The sequence below is a fragment of the Priapulus caudatus genome, unplaced genomic scaffold (genome assembly GCF_000485595.1).
Source record: "Priapulus caudatus unplaced genomic scaffold, Priapulus_caudatus-5.0.1 Scaffold100, whole genome shotgun sequence".
In the NCBI taxonomy this organism is placed as follows: Eukaryota; Metazoa; Priapulida; class Priapulimorpha; order Priapulimorphida; family Priapulidae; genus Priapulus; species Priapulus caudatus.
The window spans coordinates 106,592-124,652 of NW_014577161.1; the positions used below are offsets into that span (position 1 = coordinate 106,592).

The 18,061-nt window shown below is 40.9% G+C and overlaps 2 protein-coding genes across 3 annotated transcripts in view; one reads left to right on the top strand and one right to left on the bottom strand.

Annotated features, from left to right (window-relative positions):
- The window catches only part of LOC106805114 (solute carrier family 35 member C2-like), a 10,078-nt gene extending 1,178 nt beyond the window's left edge, over positions 1–8,900 (top strand). The window contains exons 2-10 of one of the 2 annotated variants that reach the window (XM_014806593.1): positions 3,839–3,992; positions 4,443–4,593; positions 5,281–5,344; positions 5,672–5,744; positions 5,903–6,071; positions 6,365–6,448; positions 6,557–6,732; positions 6,926–7,055; positions 7,350–8,900. In XM_014806593.1, coding sequence (XP_014662079.1) covers positions 3,849–3,992; positions 4,443–4,593; positions 5,281–5,344; positions 5,672–5,744; positions 5,903–6,071; positions 6,365–6,448; positions 6,557–6,732; positions 6,926–7,055; positions 7,350–7,492 — 1,134 coding nt within the window. In that variant the 5' untranslated portion in view covers positions 3,839–3,848 and the 3' untranslated portion in view covers positions 7,493–8,900. The remainder of the gene's footprint in view (positions 1–3,838; positions 3,993–4,442; positions 4,594–5,280; positions 5,345–5,671; positions 5,745–5,902; positions 6,072–6,364; positions 6,449–6,556; positions 6,733–6,925; positions 7,056–7,349) is intronic. The other variant, XM_014806594.1, reaches the window with a different exon arrangement.
- A 608-nt stretch (positions 8,901–9,508) lies between these two features.
- Positions 9,509–18,061, bottom strand: part of LOC106805113 (probable ATP-dependent RNA helicase DDX27) — a gene marked incomplete in the record, with an annotated part of 13,698 nt that continues 5,145 nt past the window's right edge. Inside the window, 12 exon segments of the mRNA XM_014806592.1 lie at positions 9,509–9,656; positions 9,860–9,940; positions 10,360–10,477; positions 10,694–10,826; positions 11,736–11,827; positions 12,023–12,226; positions 12,451–12,545; positions 12,858–12,940; positions 14,291–14,526; positions 14,827–14,968; positions 15,166–15,265; positions 15,616–15,766. Of these exon segments, the coding sequence (XP_014662078.1) occupies positions 9,641–9,656; positions 9,860–9,940; positions 10,360–10,477; positions 10,694–10,826; positions 11,736–11,827; positions 12,023–12,226; positions 12,451–12,545; positions 12,858–12,940; positions 14,291–14,526; positions 14,827–14,968; positions 15,166–15,265; positions 15,616–15,766 (1,451 nt within the window).

Genomic DNA, 18,061 nt, shown 5'->3' on the forward strand with positions numbered 1-18,061 from the left:
AAAGTTCATTACAAGGCTTGACATTTGCCAAAAATTCCAGCAATCAAGAAGGCGCTAAATTTTCCTTGTTATATACCTTTCCGGCTTTTCGCATGACCACGTGACTTGACGATGACTTCCCCCTGTGTATCATTATGGAGCGGCTCGGTACGGTTATGTAAAGAACAACATTGGTCCAGGTAACACTTGTGTATACATTATATGTACCGGCCGTACATATTCTGTAGTACCTTGATACGTACAACGAACGCTATCTGCCTAATGATAGTAATTCTAAGAATTAAAACAAAAATTAGCCAAAAATAATAAAATAAATAAAGAGACCACAAATTAGCCAATCAGAGCCGTCCTCCTAGCGGCGTCAATATCTCTCCCACTGGTTGCTAAAATTTTACATATATTATTCATTATTAATAATAAACAGATGGCTTAATGCTACAAAATAGAATGGCTGGCTAGCTGCTTAGCCAAGTATACGAGAAAGACAGCAGCTAGACCAGGATAAAAAACTGGCTTAGACAGTCTAGTAGTACTATAGTAGGCCCTATACTATAGTTTTGCTTGTAATTGTGAAGTAAACTGTAGCTATATTATGTAGCTTATGTGATGTTACACATAATGGACTGAGACTAAGACTAAGAGGTATCACTACAAATTGTTTTCCTGTATTCTCTCTCTTCTCTCTATATATTATTATATATGGACGTGGCCTACGTGACCGGTTCGGACGAGGCAGCCCGCTAGGCCTACACTACCGAACATCCATCTCACACAGTGAATCTTTGACACGTACACGCATGATGCGCAATGGTACGCTGCATGCTGATTGCCGAGTGTGTGTGTGTGTGTGCGTGAGAGAGATGAGAGAGACGAGGGAATGTGTACTTGTGTTTGTGTGCGTGAGCAGAGAGAGAGAGAGAAGAGACTAGAGTGTGCACGTGAGTGTGTGTGTGTGTGCGTGCGTGCGTGTGTGTACGTCTGTGTGTGTGTGTGTGAGAGAGAGATAGAGCTGTTGCGATGTTGTGTGAGAAGAGAGAATCAGAATGCTGGCGTGTGTTGAAAGAAGAGAGTGAGAGAGACGAGGCGATGAAAGGAGGGACGGCAGCGAGTGCATATATTGTATATCTTCGGACATATCAGCAGAGCGTCCCGTTGCCGCAATCATGATGTACTCGAGTTGCGCAGATCACTGTGTATGGATGTCGGAATGCGTAGCCTGGAGGCTAGTGCGACCGCGTTTCGGCGCTTGTAGCCACTGCGGGGGGGGGGCGATAATATATATTAACTAGCAGGATGGCCTGGAAATAAAGCAGCTCAGTTTGGGAACCATTTTGCGTTGAACAGGAAAAATACATAAAAATATATCTATCTATCTATCCATTATCCATACTTCCATCTACTATCTATTATCCATCATCTATCTATCTCTTAAATTATAGATTAACTATCCAACTGATCATCTATTATCAGTTCTATTGATGATCGATCTATCTATTCTGTCTGTCTATCTACTCTAATCTATTTATGTATCTTGTATCTACTCCTATAGTATCCTATCTATCTATATATATCTATCTATCTATCTATCTATCTATCTATCTAGATCTATCTATCTTCTATCTTATCTATCTTGTCTAACCTATGCTATCTTATGTATCTATCTATCCATATCTAACCTATTTATCTATTCTGATATCTTTAGTAAAGATTAAACAGGCGAAAACATTTCCAGCCAAAATTTGCATAATGCAAATGTGCCTAATAGCAAAATAAATTTTGCATAGGCAATTGGATAAAATTTGTATTAGCATATTTTATTCAGACAATCACAGTGCAAATTTACACCGCAGTTGCAATTGCTTGGCGTGTTATCAGCTGTCGGCCTGTGACAGGTCACACTAGCTTATTGGACACACTAGCCGATTTCCTGTACGCTGACCCGGCAGCGTCATTAAACAGCGTGCGAGCTTGAGCACTCGTCGACCGTCCGCCAATGTCGAGTGAAAATAATATATCGGGTCGAGTCAAAGCCTAAATACTGAACTCGCCCGTAGTTTGCGATAAAAATAATTGTCTAAATATGTCTTAATCAAATGTTGGTTCCTCTTACGTCTATATTATATCCTAAACATTGATGAAATACAGTTTCTAGCGATTGTGAAGGCGCGGCTATCCGACTCCTCGTCCACGACATCTTACTTCTATTATATTATCAAAGCGTCAGCCGAAGTAAGCAGCGCCGCTGAGAGCGTGCCAGCGCCGCAGCCAGCTGGTGGCTGTGTATAACGTGCCTTGGGAACGGCATATTGCATTGATGTACGGGGAGGCGGGGGGGAGTCCAGATTGTTTTAAAAGTTGCACGTTGGCCTTGGTGTTAACAATTCAATTAAAATCGTGGCCGTAACGTGGCATTTCATTGACGGGGCAAAGCAAGCCCTCGAGAATAAAAGTAAATGTAACTATGTTAATGTTGTCCGTTTACATCTCGCATGGCGTGCCACGCACAACTGCGATTCTATAAAAAAATATTGCCGTAGGCAAATGGGCTTGAAAATTTCACATCAGCGAATTTGCGATGCGAATACCCAGGCGAAAATTATTCCCTTGATTATAAGCAAGTCAGTGCAAGCTGAATCCTGTATAAACTCGCTTTTTGACTTCGAATCCTGTTGCCTGCAGGGCTGCCCATTTATCTAATGGTGCTGCTGGGCTCCCGTTTTATTTTCTCTGTTTTGCCTGTGTTTTTTGTGCTTAATGACCTCGGTAGGCTCAAACTTCCAATGCTGCGCCATGCACATGTCAGTATTAAAATTTAACTCTTAATGAAGCCTCATAGCGGTCTATGTCCCGCCAGGGTACTGCACCGGACACTTCCCTGGTCACTATTTGATGATGGTTAGGCAGTTAGGGTTAGGGATGGGTTCAGTTAGAGTGTTGGTGTTAGGGAGTCAGGCGAGCGACATCCCTAGACCATTAAGTGGGAGTAGGCGAAGTACGGTCGCGCATACTTAGATAGTACCCAGGGTACGTTCCGGTATACCTGACCGTACCCAGGGTACGTTCCGGCAGTACCCCGGGGGACATAGACCCTCTCAGCCCTACTGAACGTCCTTGACATTTCTAGAGTGCTCCATATTGATTTGCATTGAGAACAGACAGACAAACAAACAGACATACATTCACAAATATGTATTAGATAGTAACTCCTGATAGTAATGCAGTGTGAGAATTGATGCTAGTGTTAAAACTCACACTTGCATGTTTGCCATGCTGAGCATAGCAGCAAGCTATATGCCAGCTGACTTTCACACGTTTTGAATTGGCGGTTGGCGATTATTAACTATAAGAGATAGCAGCAGTTATTGGCAGCAGCTCCCAGGTCTACTCATGAACATATCTATAAATTTGTTCATGGTATCACATATTTATAGCCTATGTGTTACACGTACTATAGGTATATTATCCTGTGTTATTTGGACTCAGCATGGTGGTGGTTTCAAAAGTAGGTATAACAGTCGAAATGAACGTAATTTCATGCTGCATACCTTCCTATATCACATGACATCACAGGGATATAGCTTTTTTAGATACACATGTACACACTTAATTACCAACATATATACAATCACGCACACGTGCACGTGTGCATGCATATGTGTGCATGTCTGGGTAATGATGCTTGATACTAATGACTTGTCGCTTACAGTTCTTCGTATTACTACTAATAATAATTAATGCCAAACAATTAAAAATCTTATTTAAAATGCATGTAGCATATATAATACCAATGAATATAATCTGAAATACAAAAGTGAATACTTGTTTCTTTTCTAATCAGGTGATTGAACATGACACAACAAACCAGCCAGAGGGGTAGAAGATCAGTATGTTCACTTCTATTATTTTTGCAAGCAACAAAGGTCATTGGACTGACAGTTTTCTACTATGGATTCTCAATTGGTCTCACCTTCTATCAGAAATGGTTTATAAGTGTAAGACATGCCTTATAGTTTATATCAGAGGTGTATGTAATATTAAGGATGTTTAATATGTATATTTGAGGTGTTTATCAAAATTGTGTTGTTAAGGGTTATCAGTATTATTTTCGGTATCATTAAGGGTTATCAGTGAAATTTTTCCAGCTGTACATATATATATATAGAGTCTAGAGAGTATATATACACTGCACAGCCGCTGAGTAACATTGGTGAGTAACACTCCACAGTATATAGCGTAGTGCCGCCATCTATTGGAGGAAAAAAGTGGTATCGAAGTGGAACCGAAAATACGGGTAAAAATATCGAGGATCGGATCGAGGGAAGAGAATAGCGATCCGATTCGATTTCAGTGGATCGATCGTTACAGCCCTAATATAAATATAAAATTAATATTTGATGATATGGTTCTAATGTGTGCATATTACCATATTTACTTTTTTTTAGGATTTCCACTATCCTCTCTCAATTGTGATATGTCATTTCGTAGTGAAGTTTATCATTGCGTGGCTGCTGCGAACTATATGGCAATGTTGGACAAGTAAGGAAAGAATCAACTTGCCATGGGATGATTATTTCAGGAGGCTCGCGCCCACCGGTACTTATTGCTATTTGGTGGGATTTTAACCCATCTGGCGTAGTCATGCCGCCTACAGAATAGTACTTGCAGCCGTTTGTACTCTGTCTATCCATTCCTACAAGGTCTGCCAATTTAATGTGCACTCAATGTGGTGACATTTTTATAAAGCTTTTTGTACTCCTATTCTAACTATCACTGAGAGGGTCTATGTCCCCCGGGGTACTGCCGGAACGTACCCTGGTACTATCTAATATGCCGGACGGTACCTCGCCTACTCCACTAACGAGTCTAGGGAGTCGCCTACGCCTACTTCCTAACCCTAACCCTAATCCTAATCCTAACCCTAACCATATCAAATAGTGACCAGGGTACGTTCCGGTATACCGGACCATACCCAGGGTACGTTCCGGCAGTACCCTGGGGGACATAGACCCTATGAGCCTAACTATCCTCTTATCCTAACTAATATTGAGATGCCAGATGAAAGATATTCATTACCTTGTTACACAGGTATTGGTAGCATTAGTAAAATTGTAGCTATAAATTTATTAGGTTATTATCATATTAGTATATCAATCAGAAGTAGATAATAGGGAAATTCCCTATTATCTACTTCTGATATCGATGTATGCATAAAAATATGATCGATTAATCAAAATATTTTCAGATGAACTTAATTGAGTTGTTTTCCATATTGCATCATAGGTATATGTGCATCGTTGGACATTGGTCTTTCAAACTGGAGTTTTGAGTTTATAACCATATCATTGTAAGTATATATGGTATCCATATGGTTATTACTGTAATCAATTTAGATGCACATGACAGATAATAAATATAATCGCGTAGGTTATATTGACCTTATATATATTTTTCTTTATCCGTCAGTGACCAACCTGATGTGTTCAACCACAAATGATGGGTAAAACACCACAAGTGATCACTGCAAAGTGGGGGTACATTTTAGATGTTGTTTCTATATATATATGTACTCAGATGTCTGCACTGGACATGATGTGAATAAACAACTGTGTGCTGATGATCATTTTTCCTTACCCTCCTGAATAACATTACATTTTATTGCAAAATTTTCTAGGTATACAATGACCAAATCATCTTGCCTGGTGTATATTTTAGGATTTTCTATACTATTCCGATTAGAAAAATTTGTAAGTATAGACCCATATATAACTTTCAATAATTAAATGTGGTTACAGCTGGGATGGTGTAAGCAAAAAGATAGTCTGATATGTAGTTCTATAAATATATTTGTAGTTTTTATAACTTATGGTTATTGAACATTTCAGTGAATGATTCTAATTCACAGAGGTGGTCTCTGCTAGGAGTAGTGCTAACAATTTCTGGAGGCTTGTTCCTGTTCACATATCGTGCGACACAGTTCAACCTTGAAGGATTCACTATGGTGATGCTTGCATCTATTCTGGCTGGCCTGCGCTGGACACTGGCACAGCTAGTTACACAGAGAAAGGAAATGGGTAATGTTAATATTCTTATGTTTTCAGTTTATTTTTTCTGTTTCGTGTAACAGGGTGTGGTTTGTGGATAAATATGACTGTTACCTGTCCATATTTAGAAATTCACTTGCAATCTGTGACCACGTGCAACACATAATCAACTGCCCATCCAAGAAACGACTCATCCGTCTTGTCTTACATGCATGCATGTGTTTGCATGCGTGTGCATGTGTGTGTGTGCTCAATGTGTGTCCGTGTGCATACGCGCGTGCATGTAATATCAGTTTTCACGTGGAATGCTTTACATTTAACAGGATTGAGCAATCCAATAGACATGATATATCATGTGCAGCCTTGGATGATTGTGGGACTGCTGCCATTAGCCATTGTCTACGAAGGTGAGCCTCGGTAATTTGTTATAATTTTGTTAAAGTTTAGACAATCACATGCTACCTGCCTACTACTGTGTGTGTGCACTATGCATGAATGATTATGATGTGTTGTAGGAGTGCCTGTCGCCACCACAGAAAAACTGTTCAGGGAACACAACATCTATGTGGCACTGAGTCAAGCAGCGTTTACGTTTCTGGGCGGAATGATTGCATTTTTCATGGAGATGAGTGAATACATGTTGCTGACTAGCACATCGAGCCTGACTCTGTCTATCGCTGGTATAGCAAAGGTATTCAATATGTAGAAATTGCGTGCATTGTTTGAAAATATTCACATGGTAGTAGAGACACCAGATCACGTGTTTTATGTCTCTTGATAATCTCTGTACAAATCCTCTGTCAATTACAAATTCATTTAATTTTGGTAACTAAACTCAATACACGTTTATGTTGCTAGTGGCTTGTTCTATTTTTGTTTTTAAGGAAATACTCACACTAGTGCTGGCAGCAAAATATAATGGCGACCAAATGAGTTCCATTAACCTAGTTGGCTTAATGATGTTGATAGCTGGGATTCTTCTTCATCTGATATTAAAGGCTATAAATATTAAAGGTAGTACTTATTTCAATTATCATTTTAGTTTTACTGTATACACAATATTGTATGAACAATTTGTATTCCAATCGTTATTCATATATATTTAGAAGCATTTGTGCATGCATAATAAATTTTTGCTTGTATAAGACCATCTGTGTAAAACATGTAGCAAAACTCGGGCTTGTTTCGATGTCAGTACATGCAACTGTAGTACACATGTACTAACACAACGTAAACTGTACTCGGTACACTGCAGGGGATTTTGTAGCACACCGCAGTTTCCCGGACTTATGGCGATTGTGTTTGCAGACGACGGTGATGTGGGTGACCGACATGAGAACAGTGAACTCATCGAGCTTCTGGGCAGCGAGGATGGGCAGCAGTGGGACGCAGACGAAGACGAAGAGGTCGTACTCTTCCAACAACACGAGCATCACAGCACTCTGGTATGACCGACACTTACAGTCGCCCGCACACTAATGCAAGGTGCTCCAGGGCCTCGTGCGAGATAATCGTGATGTCACGCATGTGGTTTCGGCGGCGGGACGCCTTCGTTTGGCCTACATTACAGATTTCCCCCAACTGCTCCCAAACTTTAATCTATATCTTGATAGGATTGAGGCGGTAATACCTCAAGGAAAGCATAGAATGCAGTATAAATGGCCACCTAATAAACTACAAACGTCTTGCCTTGAATGTTATTTGATGAAGAAAAGTGGAGGGCTTGAAGACTGGTGATGGGGTTTCTTGAAGTGTCTTCATGGCAAGTGGTAACACAAATATAAATACTGCCACTTATAGTAACCAATGGCAGGGATGTCATCTGATGACGTCGCAATGTAGAAACTGGCGACCAAATATCAAAAGAAACAGAATCTATAAATTTGTTCCCTAAACGGTGCAAGACTGCCACATCCCACACGCGTGGCAATAGTAGTGAAATCGTGAATGCTGGTCACATGCCTGTAATATTTGCGATGTAAATATTTGAGGAAATGCTACACTGAGTTTGGAAATTGAGTAAAGTGGTAATAGTATTAAATTTGAGGTTCTTTCAAAGACATTGCCTCAATGAACCATTACTAAAACCATATTCAGCTGTTGCCTAATATTTCTACAATTTGACATAAAAACTTGAATCTTCTTTGTAGTAATATAATGGTAAAGAGAAGCCATTAAGTAATCTTTTGACCCTCAAGAGGACCAAACTTTGAATTCGGTTACCATATGTCAAGAAGGAAGGAATTTAAAATACACTGCCTATATCATGTTATACTCTGTCTGTAACCATCGGATTCCCATCACAAGCTTGCAACATTCAGAGAAAGAGAGAGAGAGCCAGACATTGTGTTGCATAATCGTGCTAGCGCACTTGCTGTTTGGGTTCTCAATGAAATATTACAATGATTGTGATAAAGTAATTATTGTAGAAAAAGCTGGTGCTGGTTAATGTTTGTGTGTAAATAATCTAAATTTTGATTTGAATAGCAGGACATTCCAATATCTCATATGTCTAAATAATGCAATTTTAATGTGACACGGAGTAGTCTGTAATACATAGAGAGAGCAGACAGAGCTATGAAAGAACTGTATATTTTCTTGATGTGAATGCGTATTTATTGACATGTGTACTGTGATGTCCATATTTATAATGGATGAGTGGGAAATTGGAAAAGAAGGTCGAGGTCTTCCTTTTCTTGTTTGTAAACACCCAGGGTCAGGGGGCCGTTGTCAGAAACATCGTAAAGTTAATGCTAAGATAACACTTACAACTGATATTAATGTTATGAGAGGACCGTTGACAGAAACACATCGCAGCTATTAGAAAACTTACGATAACAGGAACTTCATCACAAGGCTGCTGATTAGATGAGAATCGATCAAAAAATTTAAATTCATACACATTTATTGTACATCACACTAATTTATGCATATTATGATGGCTAACCACATATAAATAATATTTGATGGAAAACGGCACAGTCATGAATTTATTCTGCACAAGACAAATTCTCACACTGTAACACGAGACGCGAGAGTCGTGGCAAGTGGCAAAGTAGTTAAAACAAGAGAACAAATGCCATATGCCATTTGTAAATGTTTTGTTTTGTTTTATGATCGGTAGATAATTAATGATTTTGACGTGTTTTTCAAGAAAACCACACATTTTATTCATTATTATAAAATATAATATCACTATAATTGTAATTCGTAGTGTAAATGTGTTATTTTCATCTTAATATTAAAGTTACGAGAGGGGCTGGGCTCTCGTAATGTTAAGAGGATATTTTCGAGGATTTTCATTCTCGTAACATTACGATGTTTCTGTCAACAGTTTACGAGTGGAAGTTAATGTTATGACTAATGTTAAGACTAATTTTGTTTCTGACAACGGGCCCCTGTTTGTTAAGTTTACTACTTTGTGATACATGACTAATGCTTTGTTGACACAATCAAATGACCAAATGTGACCTAATGTAATAAAGTATTACAATTTATTTTTACCTGATGCTTTATGTACAGGAAATTTCGCATTTACGTGATTTATAATGAATTGATGTCCGTGATAACAGTTTTTTCTTTCAGCACGCACCAATCAGCTATCTCCGTTTGTACCTGAAAAAGAAAGAGAATACCACACCAACTATAATAACAGAGGTGTACATTCCATCATGTCACGATGTCATCATTTCTTGATAGTCCAGTGTATGTAATATAAATTATATATACACTTAAACACTGATGGAAAGAAGCACACGTAGTAGTTGCATTGGAATACTAGTGAGTTGTCTGTAACTGCTAAATGTCCCTTCACATACCGGCTCTTTGACTTGAACGTTCCTTTAGGACCAGTCTTTTTCTTCAGCATTCCAGCTTCCTTCTTTTCGTTGTATGAAGGCCTGTAATCAAATAGTCTCACTGAACAAATTTGTGTGAAAAAATGTGATCTAATGAACAGATTTAAACCAAATCTTTTTTGTGACAAGAAGTCTAGCTGGGTGCTAGCTAGCTAAGACACTAGTATAAGTAATAGATGAGCTATCGCAGCTGTCCTAATTCTAACGCAATACAGAAATTTGAGGAAGATCTCAAGATGGTGATGGTACGAATTTAAAGAAACGTTTGGATCTTTCTGAACGCTCACGAACTTTATTGAACCATAGTACTATTTAAGTGCCTGCCCTCCCATAGTTGCATCCTTTAAATTTGCAGTAAGCCATATAAAAACAATGTTACTTCCAGTGCACAGCTGATAATAAGTTAATTATTTGCCATATTATTTGCCATAAACACTGAAAATGCCATCCACTCCACTTACCCTGCACGCAGTTTGCTGACAGACTTTTTGGAGACATTCGTCAGGTCCTGATGGAAAGCAGACTTCTGCTCCGATCCCTTTTGTTCCCCTGGCTTTTTCTTTTTCTTACCAATTTTGCCTACAAATTCAGTTAAAGTTCCGCTCATAGTTTATACAGAGGAATATACTCAAACTCATGATAGCAATATTTCAAAACAATGTCAAAAACTGAAGCAAAATGACTTCAAATCATGTAAACTCACCATCACAACTTTCTTGATAGAGTTTTAATGATAAGCAATTTTTTAATTATGATTTATTAATTATTTTACCATTTCTGATTATTAATGCCTACTTTTCTTTGATGACAAATCATCTATGGTAGCTTCTGCAGCGGATATGATTCGCTTTGGTCTCCGGTCTCGTTTCATTATCCGAGCTTGATACTCCATAGTTTTTCTGAGCTGAAGCTCCACCCTTTCTTCTGGCTGCAACAGAGTAACCATATTAGAAAAACTAGAAAGGGCAGTTGTCGCCAACTACATGTATCCCCCGTGTTCTCCCCAAGATGTGTAAGTATACGAAGTTTGGTCGCGCTAGGTAAATTAGGGGCCGAGTTATAGAGCGGAAGGTAAATATGATAAAGGTCAAGGTAAAGGTGAAATAAAGGTCGCAGTGACCTGGTTTTGGTACGCTGCTCACCTTCTCCCCAAGATGTGTAAGTATACCAAGTTTGGTCGCGCTAGGTCAATTAGGGGCCGAGTTATAGAGCGGAAGGGAAATATGATCAAGGTCAAGGTAAAGGTCAAATAAAGGTCGCAGTGACCTGGTTTTGGTACGCTGCTCACCTTCTCCCCAAGATGTGTAAGTAGACCAAGTTTGGTAGCGCTAGGTCAATTAGGGGCCGAGTTAGAGAGCGGAAGGGAAATATGACCAAGGTCAAGGTAAAGGTCAAATAAAGGTTGCAGTGACAGGGTTTTGGTACGTGACACACCTTCTCCCCAAGATGTGTAAGTATACCAAGTTTGGTAGCGCTAGGTCAATTAGGGGCCGAGTTATAGAGCGGAAGGGAAATTGTCTGCGGCGGCGGCTGGGGAAATATGAAACCATATAATCCCCGCCGACTACGTCGCGGGGGATACAATTACATATGTATTTCAGCCTGTATATATGGGTCACTCAAGGAAAACCTGTTCTTTATAGACAGGTGTTGGTTATACTGCTTGGAGAAAAGATAAAATGAAAAGACTTTACTAAAAAGATTAAATTTGTTAAACAAAAACAACACAGTATCATATTATTCAAAATGAAGGACAATGATCAATGTCTTCTTCATTAGTGACAGCAAATAGAAAACAACCCCTTTGACCAACACAGTAACATAAGAACATATTTACTGTCAGCTTCTTTCTCATATTTGCCAATTCTTCCTTCGAAAGCTTCTTTTTCTTTGCTGTCATCTTGTTGTATTCTCCCAACCTTACCCTCTCTGAAATCATTTTGAAAATAAAAATTATAGGTGCAACTATGGATGAAATAAATACCTACTATATTATTTACATGCGACTTTAGCATCCGATCACACTCACAACTAAAATTACGAGCAAACATGAACTGCACTCATGGTTGCTCATTTGAGCGGATCCTAGCATAGTTTGTTTATAGATATCGACGGCAGCTATACCTTGCTCCTCCATTCTCTCTCTGTGTGTCTGGAACCACGTTCTCTTCGGGCGGCCAACCTCCTGCTTCTGGTTTATGAGCTTCTCGGCCTTGTGCACCTGTGCCTCTGTTCCCTTTATCTCCTTCTCCTCCGTCTCCATCCTAAGCACCTGGCCAATGTCACTCTCCACTGCTGCTAACCTTCTCATGTACTTGTTGATCACCTCTGGAAAACAGGGTCGACATGCCGCGATCAAACAGCCTTGCTCACGGCACTAAACCCCATTACACGTGTTAGCGGGTTAGTCCGCGGCATTATGTGAGTGAAACTCACAACATCAAGTTTACCCAGTTGCACGCAACATTAGCCGCAACACAGTTTCATTGATATACACACCAGCGATGTGATATTTAAATATTTTCTCTGGACGTGGTTGCCTCCGGACCTACCTTGTGGCACCACCCTGCTCTTCACAGGAGTCCGTGCGCGTTTAACAATCTCCTTCAACATTTTCCGCTCACTCTCGCCAACCATTGAGACAGCCCTGTAAAAAGCATATTGGAAGAGGGATCAGGAGCTGAAACTCCACTTTCTCGATGCTACAGCAGTTCCATTTTGCAAAAATAGAGAAATTTACTGACTGCATTTCGAAACGTTTTGATCGCACCTGTAATTATTTCATGCACGATGGGATCGTACGAAAATATCATTAGTCGGCTCTAGATACATGTGTTCACCTACCAAATCCACGTCAATTATTTAGAATAATTTCATAAGCTGCCAAACTATGACCACGTGAAACAATCGAGTAATGAACTCGTGCAATCAATCCTGTTGCAGGCAACAAAGACCACACCTTCCACTCTTGCCGGCGCGTGCTGTTCGTCCGACACGGTGTATGTAATGCTGCACAGTGTTGGGCATCGTGAAGTTAATAACCTGCACGAAAATATTCCAGTATGAGTGCAAAGTTTAGAAAATACAACTATGCGCTTGCGAAACATAAAACAGGATGACTTTACATAAAAGCCTTGTCGCAACCTGCCTAAACAACCACGCCCACAACGCAACACAATTCCTTAAAGGCATACTAGGCCCATTGATTATGCAATGTTGACGAATGCTAGAGTAACTGGCACCTTGTGTAGTTAATAAGTACATAACCTTATAGCCAAACGCGTATTAGTTTGTCCAATATCACTGCTGGTTACATTACAAGCAAGACTTAAAATCGGTTGTTGATATATGTATCAACGTATCATTTACGTGCTGTAAATGTCGTCCAGGAGTCAAGCGATGATGTAAACATTTGTGCGGCCCGTATGTTTTGGACGCCAGATGAAATGGAGGTGTCAGCGGTGTAACCACGGCCACGGACTAAACATGGAAATGGAGTAAAACACACGTACTAATCACGGACGGACGTGGACAGCCCTGACAAAAAGTTCCTTATCACGAGCGTCCATGTTTACGAAATCACTGATGATAGCATAATTAGCATTGCGTACGGACGAGCATCCGTGTAAAAACGTGTCCGGTGCACTATAAATCTGTATCACACCCGCTTCGCCGGCAGCAGTTTGAAACTGTAAACAACTGATTTTTGGACTGCGGATTTCAATTAGACATTTCTTAGTAACCAGCAGTGATATTGGACAAACTACTATGCGTTTGGATGCAAGGTTATGCACTTATTAACTACACAAGGTGCTAGTTACTCTAGCATTCGTCAACATTGCATAATCAATGGGCCTAGTATGCCTTTAATTTTCAGCCAGACTACATATATACATATATAATTAATGCGAAATTATCGGGAGTCCGGAGTCAAATACTCCCAGATTTACTGTCGGACTCCCTGATTTGACATATGCAGGGGTCCGTGTGACTCCCTGAAAATTCTGCCATACCATAGTTCGTTCCAGAGCACGGCCTCGTGGAAATACCGTATTTTTTCAGCTAGTATCCAAAGAAAATTTGACAGACGTTGCAACCGCATGATAAGCACATGCGTTAAAGCCGCACAATGCGCATCCAAACGCTAATTTCTCCAGTACTAGACTAGCAAATACTTCGTGTCATGCATAATCACACTACCTTATGACAAAACAAACTCTAGTTCCTCCCATTTCACTGCGCGTTGTCTTATAAAAGGTATTTGAAAATACCTCCAATGTTGTTCAAATTCTCCGATGTTGTTGACACTTTCACGTTGCCCTGCCAAGCAACCACACAGCGGTACAGGTGTAGCAAAGATAAAAACATACACACCGACGCGTATGTACTCACGGTCTTGACGCCGGCGATGTCGAGGCCGCGCGCGGCGAGGTCGGTCGCGACGAGCACGTCGAGCTGCGCCTCCTTGAAGCGCGCGAGCGCGTCGAGCCGCTGCGGCTGCGACATGTTGCCGTGCAGCTCGCCGACGGTGCAGCCGAGCAGGCCGAGAGCGACGTGTAGCCGGTGCGCCTGCTTCTTCGTCTGCACGAACACCATGCAGTGGTCGTGGAACGTCCGGCTCACGAGAGCTGCGAGAGAAAACGCGTGTGGGTGTCAGCGGTTTGCTAAAGTCGGTAGTTTGGAGCCCCGAGATCGACACACAAACACCAGTGACCATTCAAGAGAAAACATGCGCGTCAGCACACAAAAGATGCCATCTTCATCGCTACCCTTCTGGGGCACGTGGCACCACCCTCAGCATTACATCCTAGTGTGCGACCAGTTTCAACGTTTCATCACTGTGGAGAAACTATACATCAATTACACTTTGGGTGTAGAGTGTAGGGCCTGCCATCACACATTTAGAGTGAACTATCATCTTCACTCACCTGCAAGAATAGCTTCCCTGTCGCCCTCTCGATTCGCACGGATCCTGAGAAACTCTTGCCTCAGGCCGAATGCTACATCTCGATTGCTATCCACAAATATCTTCACTGGTTTCTTGAGGGATACTGTAGCCAAGTCTTTCACCTAGACAGTAATCTCTGCATTGTATACAAACTCGCATGCTTGTTAGTGCTAGTCAACGCTCTGATGCTGACAGTACTACATCGCTGCACTACAACAGTTCTACAAAATAAAAAGGGATTTGTGGTCGCTAGAGAAATTCACTTTCCCATGATGTAGAAATGAATATGACCCACTAGCTACCTTACTAATAGACTTACCTGATCTGACATGGTGGCAGAGAAGAGCATAGTCTGTCTCATCACAGCGCACTCCTTAATGATCTCCTTCATCTGCTGAGCAAAATACTCATCCAGCATCCTGAAGCAGCAAACATCATCTTAGAAAACCGATCATATATTTGAATTAATCTGAATGTAAATGTGAATTTACTTGCCACACGTTTAAGTGAGCGCCGAAATGCTAGCATATGCTTCGACTCGTGGTACGAGCACAAACACCAGAGTAAGTCGCCGACGTGAATACACAGCATTTGGGTGACGTGCCACGATTCTAGGATACAGGCAAACAAAATCGGGGCGTTAATTATGCTGCTCATATGATCACCCAGGTTTGATCATGCTACACATAGACCACTGCAGTACCAACATGCACAATTCCATTATTAATGTCAACAATAAGACTTCAATTTCATTACACCCACGCCGCACCTGTCGGCTTCGTCAAGAATGAGAACTTCGATGCTGCTGAGATGAAAGCAAGGTGTGTTCTGCAGGTGGTCGATCAAGCGCCCTGGCGTTGCGATAACGACATCTGGGCCCAATCGGAGCGCGGCCTCCTGAGATCTTACATCCAATCCACCTGTCAAAATTCGCGCGGGAACGTTCGGTATGAATGTCGACTGCATTTCTGACACCGTCTCAGGGTTCTTAAAATGGATAAACCTCACAACTTGCAGTGTGCAAACATAACGAAATGTTTTCATTGAGCCAGAGATGTGCTACAAACATTGGGATTCTCAAAAGCGCGCCCGACGCGGTTACGTTACACAGCTAGTGTAGGGAAGCGCCGGCTGCACAGATTATATGTATAGGTTATATTAGTTCGCAGCACGGCATGTACGGCGCGTCACCATAAATCACAACAGACGCATATTGGTGATCGCGCCGAAATGCACCTGCCTATATTAGTGAACCGGATTTGTTGACGCCAAAAACTCGCAGGTAGAAGGGACTCGGCTCTCATCCTCTAGGCAGCATGGTCCAGCTTTTGCCCGCGCTCCCGTTCTTTCCTTCCTATTCCTTCTATACCCCGCTTTTCCTGGCATTTCTGCTGACAGGCAATATCGGCACTGAACTTTGTGTTGCGGCTACTCCAATCCAAGCTGCAACCATCCCAGTGGCATTGCTGGAAAGGACATTTGTGCGTGTGCTGCTACTGGTACAGCGTAAGCAAAATTTTATTGGCAGCGATCTGCCATAGCGTGTGTGGCAAATTTTACAAGTGATGGGATGCATGTTTCCACGAAGAGTTGGCTTTTAAGAACATTGTTGGATTGTTTTGTGTAAATTTTTGCAATCTGTAATAGAGCACATTTTATCACAATATGTCGTTATTAGATATGCCAGTTATTTATATCAGTTAGCCCACTGACCCATGTTTTTTGAACTTGGCTGTCATGGATTGGTCATTCCCACATATTTCTGTGTCGGTTACATGGATGAGCGAGAATACGTATATATGCAAACAACTCATTTAGGTGACTTGTCCAAACGTCACAATGAACTACATTGATCTCTGTGTTACAGGCAAGACTGCTGCATTATGCTTCCTATACTGGAGAAGGCTACTATTCAAGCCCAAGCAGGCTCCTGTCACTAAGAGTACTGGTGATGACTCCCACCGAGAGCTTGCTGTGCAAATATTCCAGGTGTCAAGGCAGTTGCGCACAGTACACCAAACGTTACTATTTGCCCTGGCGGCCGTACGTCAACCAATTAAAATCCTCAATTGATCCGACAATTTTCGTATGCAGCTTGCAGAATGGCACTAGTGTACATGCATTTATCCATTCCTCAATCTGTGTGTCCATCAATGGTAACAGACTGTAGATGTCTATGTAGCTTTGCCTACTACAGTAACAATAGCAGGCAGCAGCAGCAGTAGCCACAAAGTTCCCTTCTCCGCTTAACACTACGTTTGGCGTGAGGTGACAAGCCGACGGCAATAGAATATTGTTCGCATGACATGCGCTACTATTAAACTTAAAAATTAACTTTTTATGATTGTTACCGCTGTCTCTGTACTTCCACGGCCTCGATTTATTATATGTGCGCTATCACTGAGGCATCGTATTTACGTGTCAGCGAGTAATTATTTATAAATTGATAAAGATAAAACTTAAAAAAACGCTGCATTTTCCATAGATATCCCATCATACGTAGCGAAAAAATACAAGTACAACCCATAGAAAAAGAGACATAAGAACATCCAGTATGGCATTTTACAACGTTCAAAATAGTATAGCTGTTCGAAATTCTCTTATTTTAATGTGTATTTTGAGGTAATAGTTAATTAAGAAGTGATGCTGATAGTTGCAAATCATTCAACAGGTGAGGTCTAATTGGTAATACATTGTTTTAATTTACGCAGAATTTTACGAAATTTCGGAGTTTGTTTTCAAGCTACGCAGCATTTCGTATGGAAGGGTGTCAGGCTCCACGACGTGTAACAGTCGGAGAGTCTGGTCGTTTACAGCAGCAGTAGCAGTAACAGTGAGATAAGCTGCTGCTGCTCTAACAGAACTCGGATGAAATTGCCAATAGTACAGCAACTGTTCACATAGTTGCTTGTTGCGAAGGAGATCGCAACCGACTTAAAGTTGCAAAACCTCGCAGCTAATGCATATATATACCTACTCTGAGCTTGCATTTGTTGCAAAAAATTCACTACAACTCATTTGTATTGGCTACTTTCAAAATATTTCTCTCAAAATCTAACGAAATTCTTCTCTTACGAAATAGCACCACAGTGATGTTTGCACATCCGGGACACAGCGTAGTGATCGGCTCGATTCATTAACAGTTCCTTGCTATGATAAACAAGTTATAATTCATTATTCGATGTTTGTTCAGTATCAAAATTGAAATTGTTTTT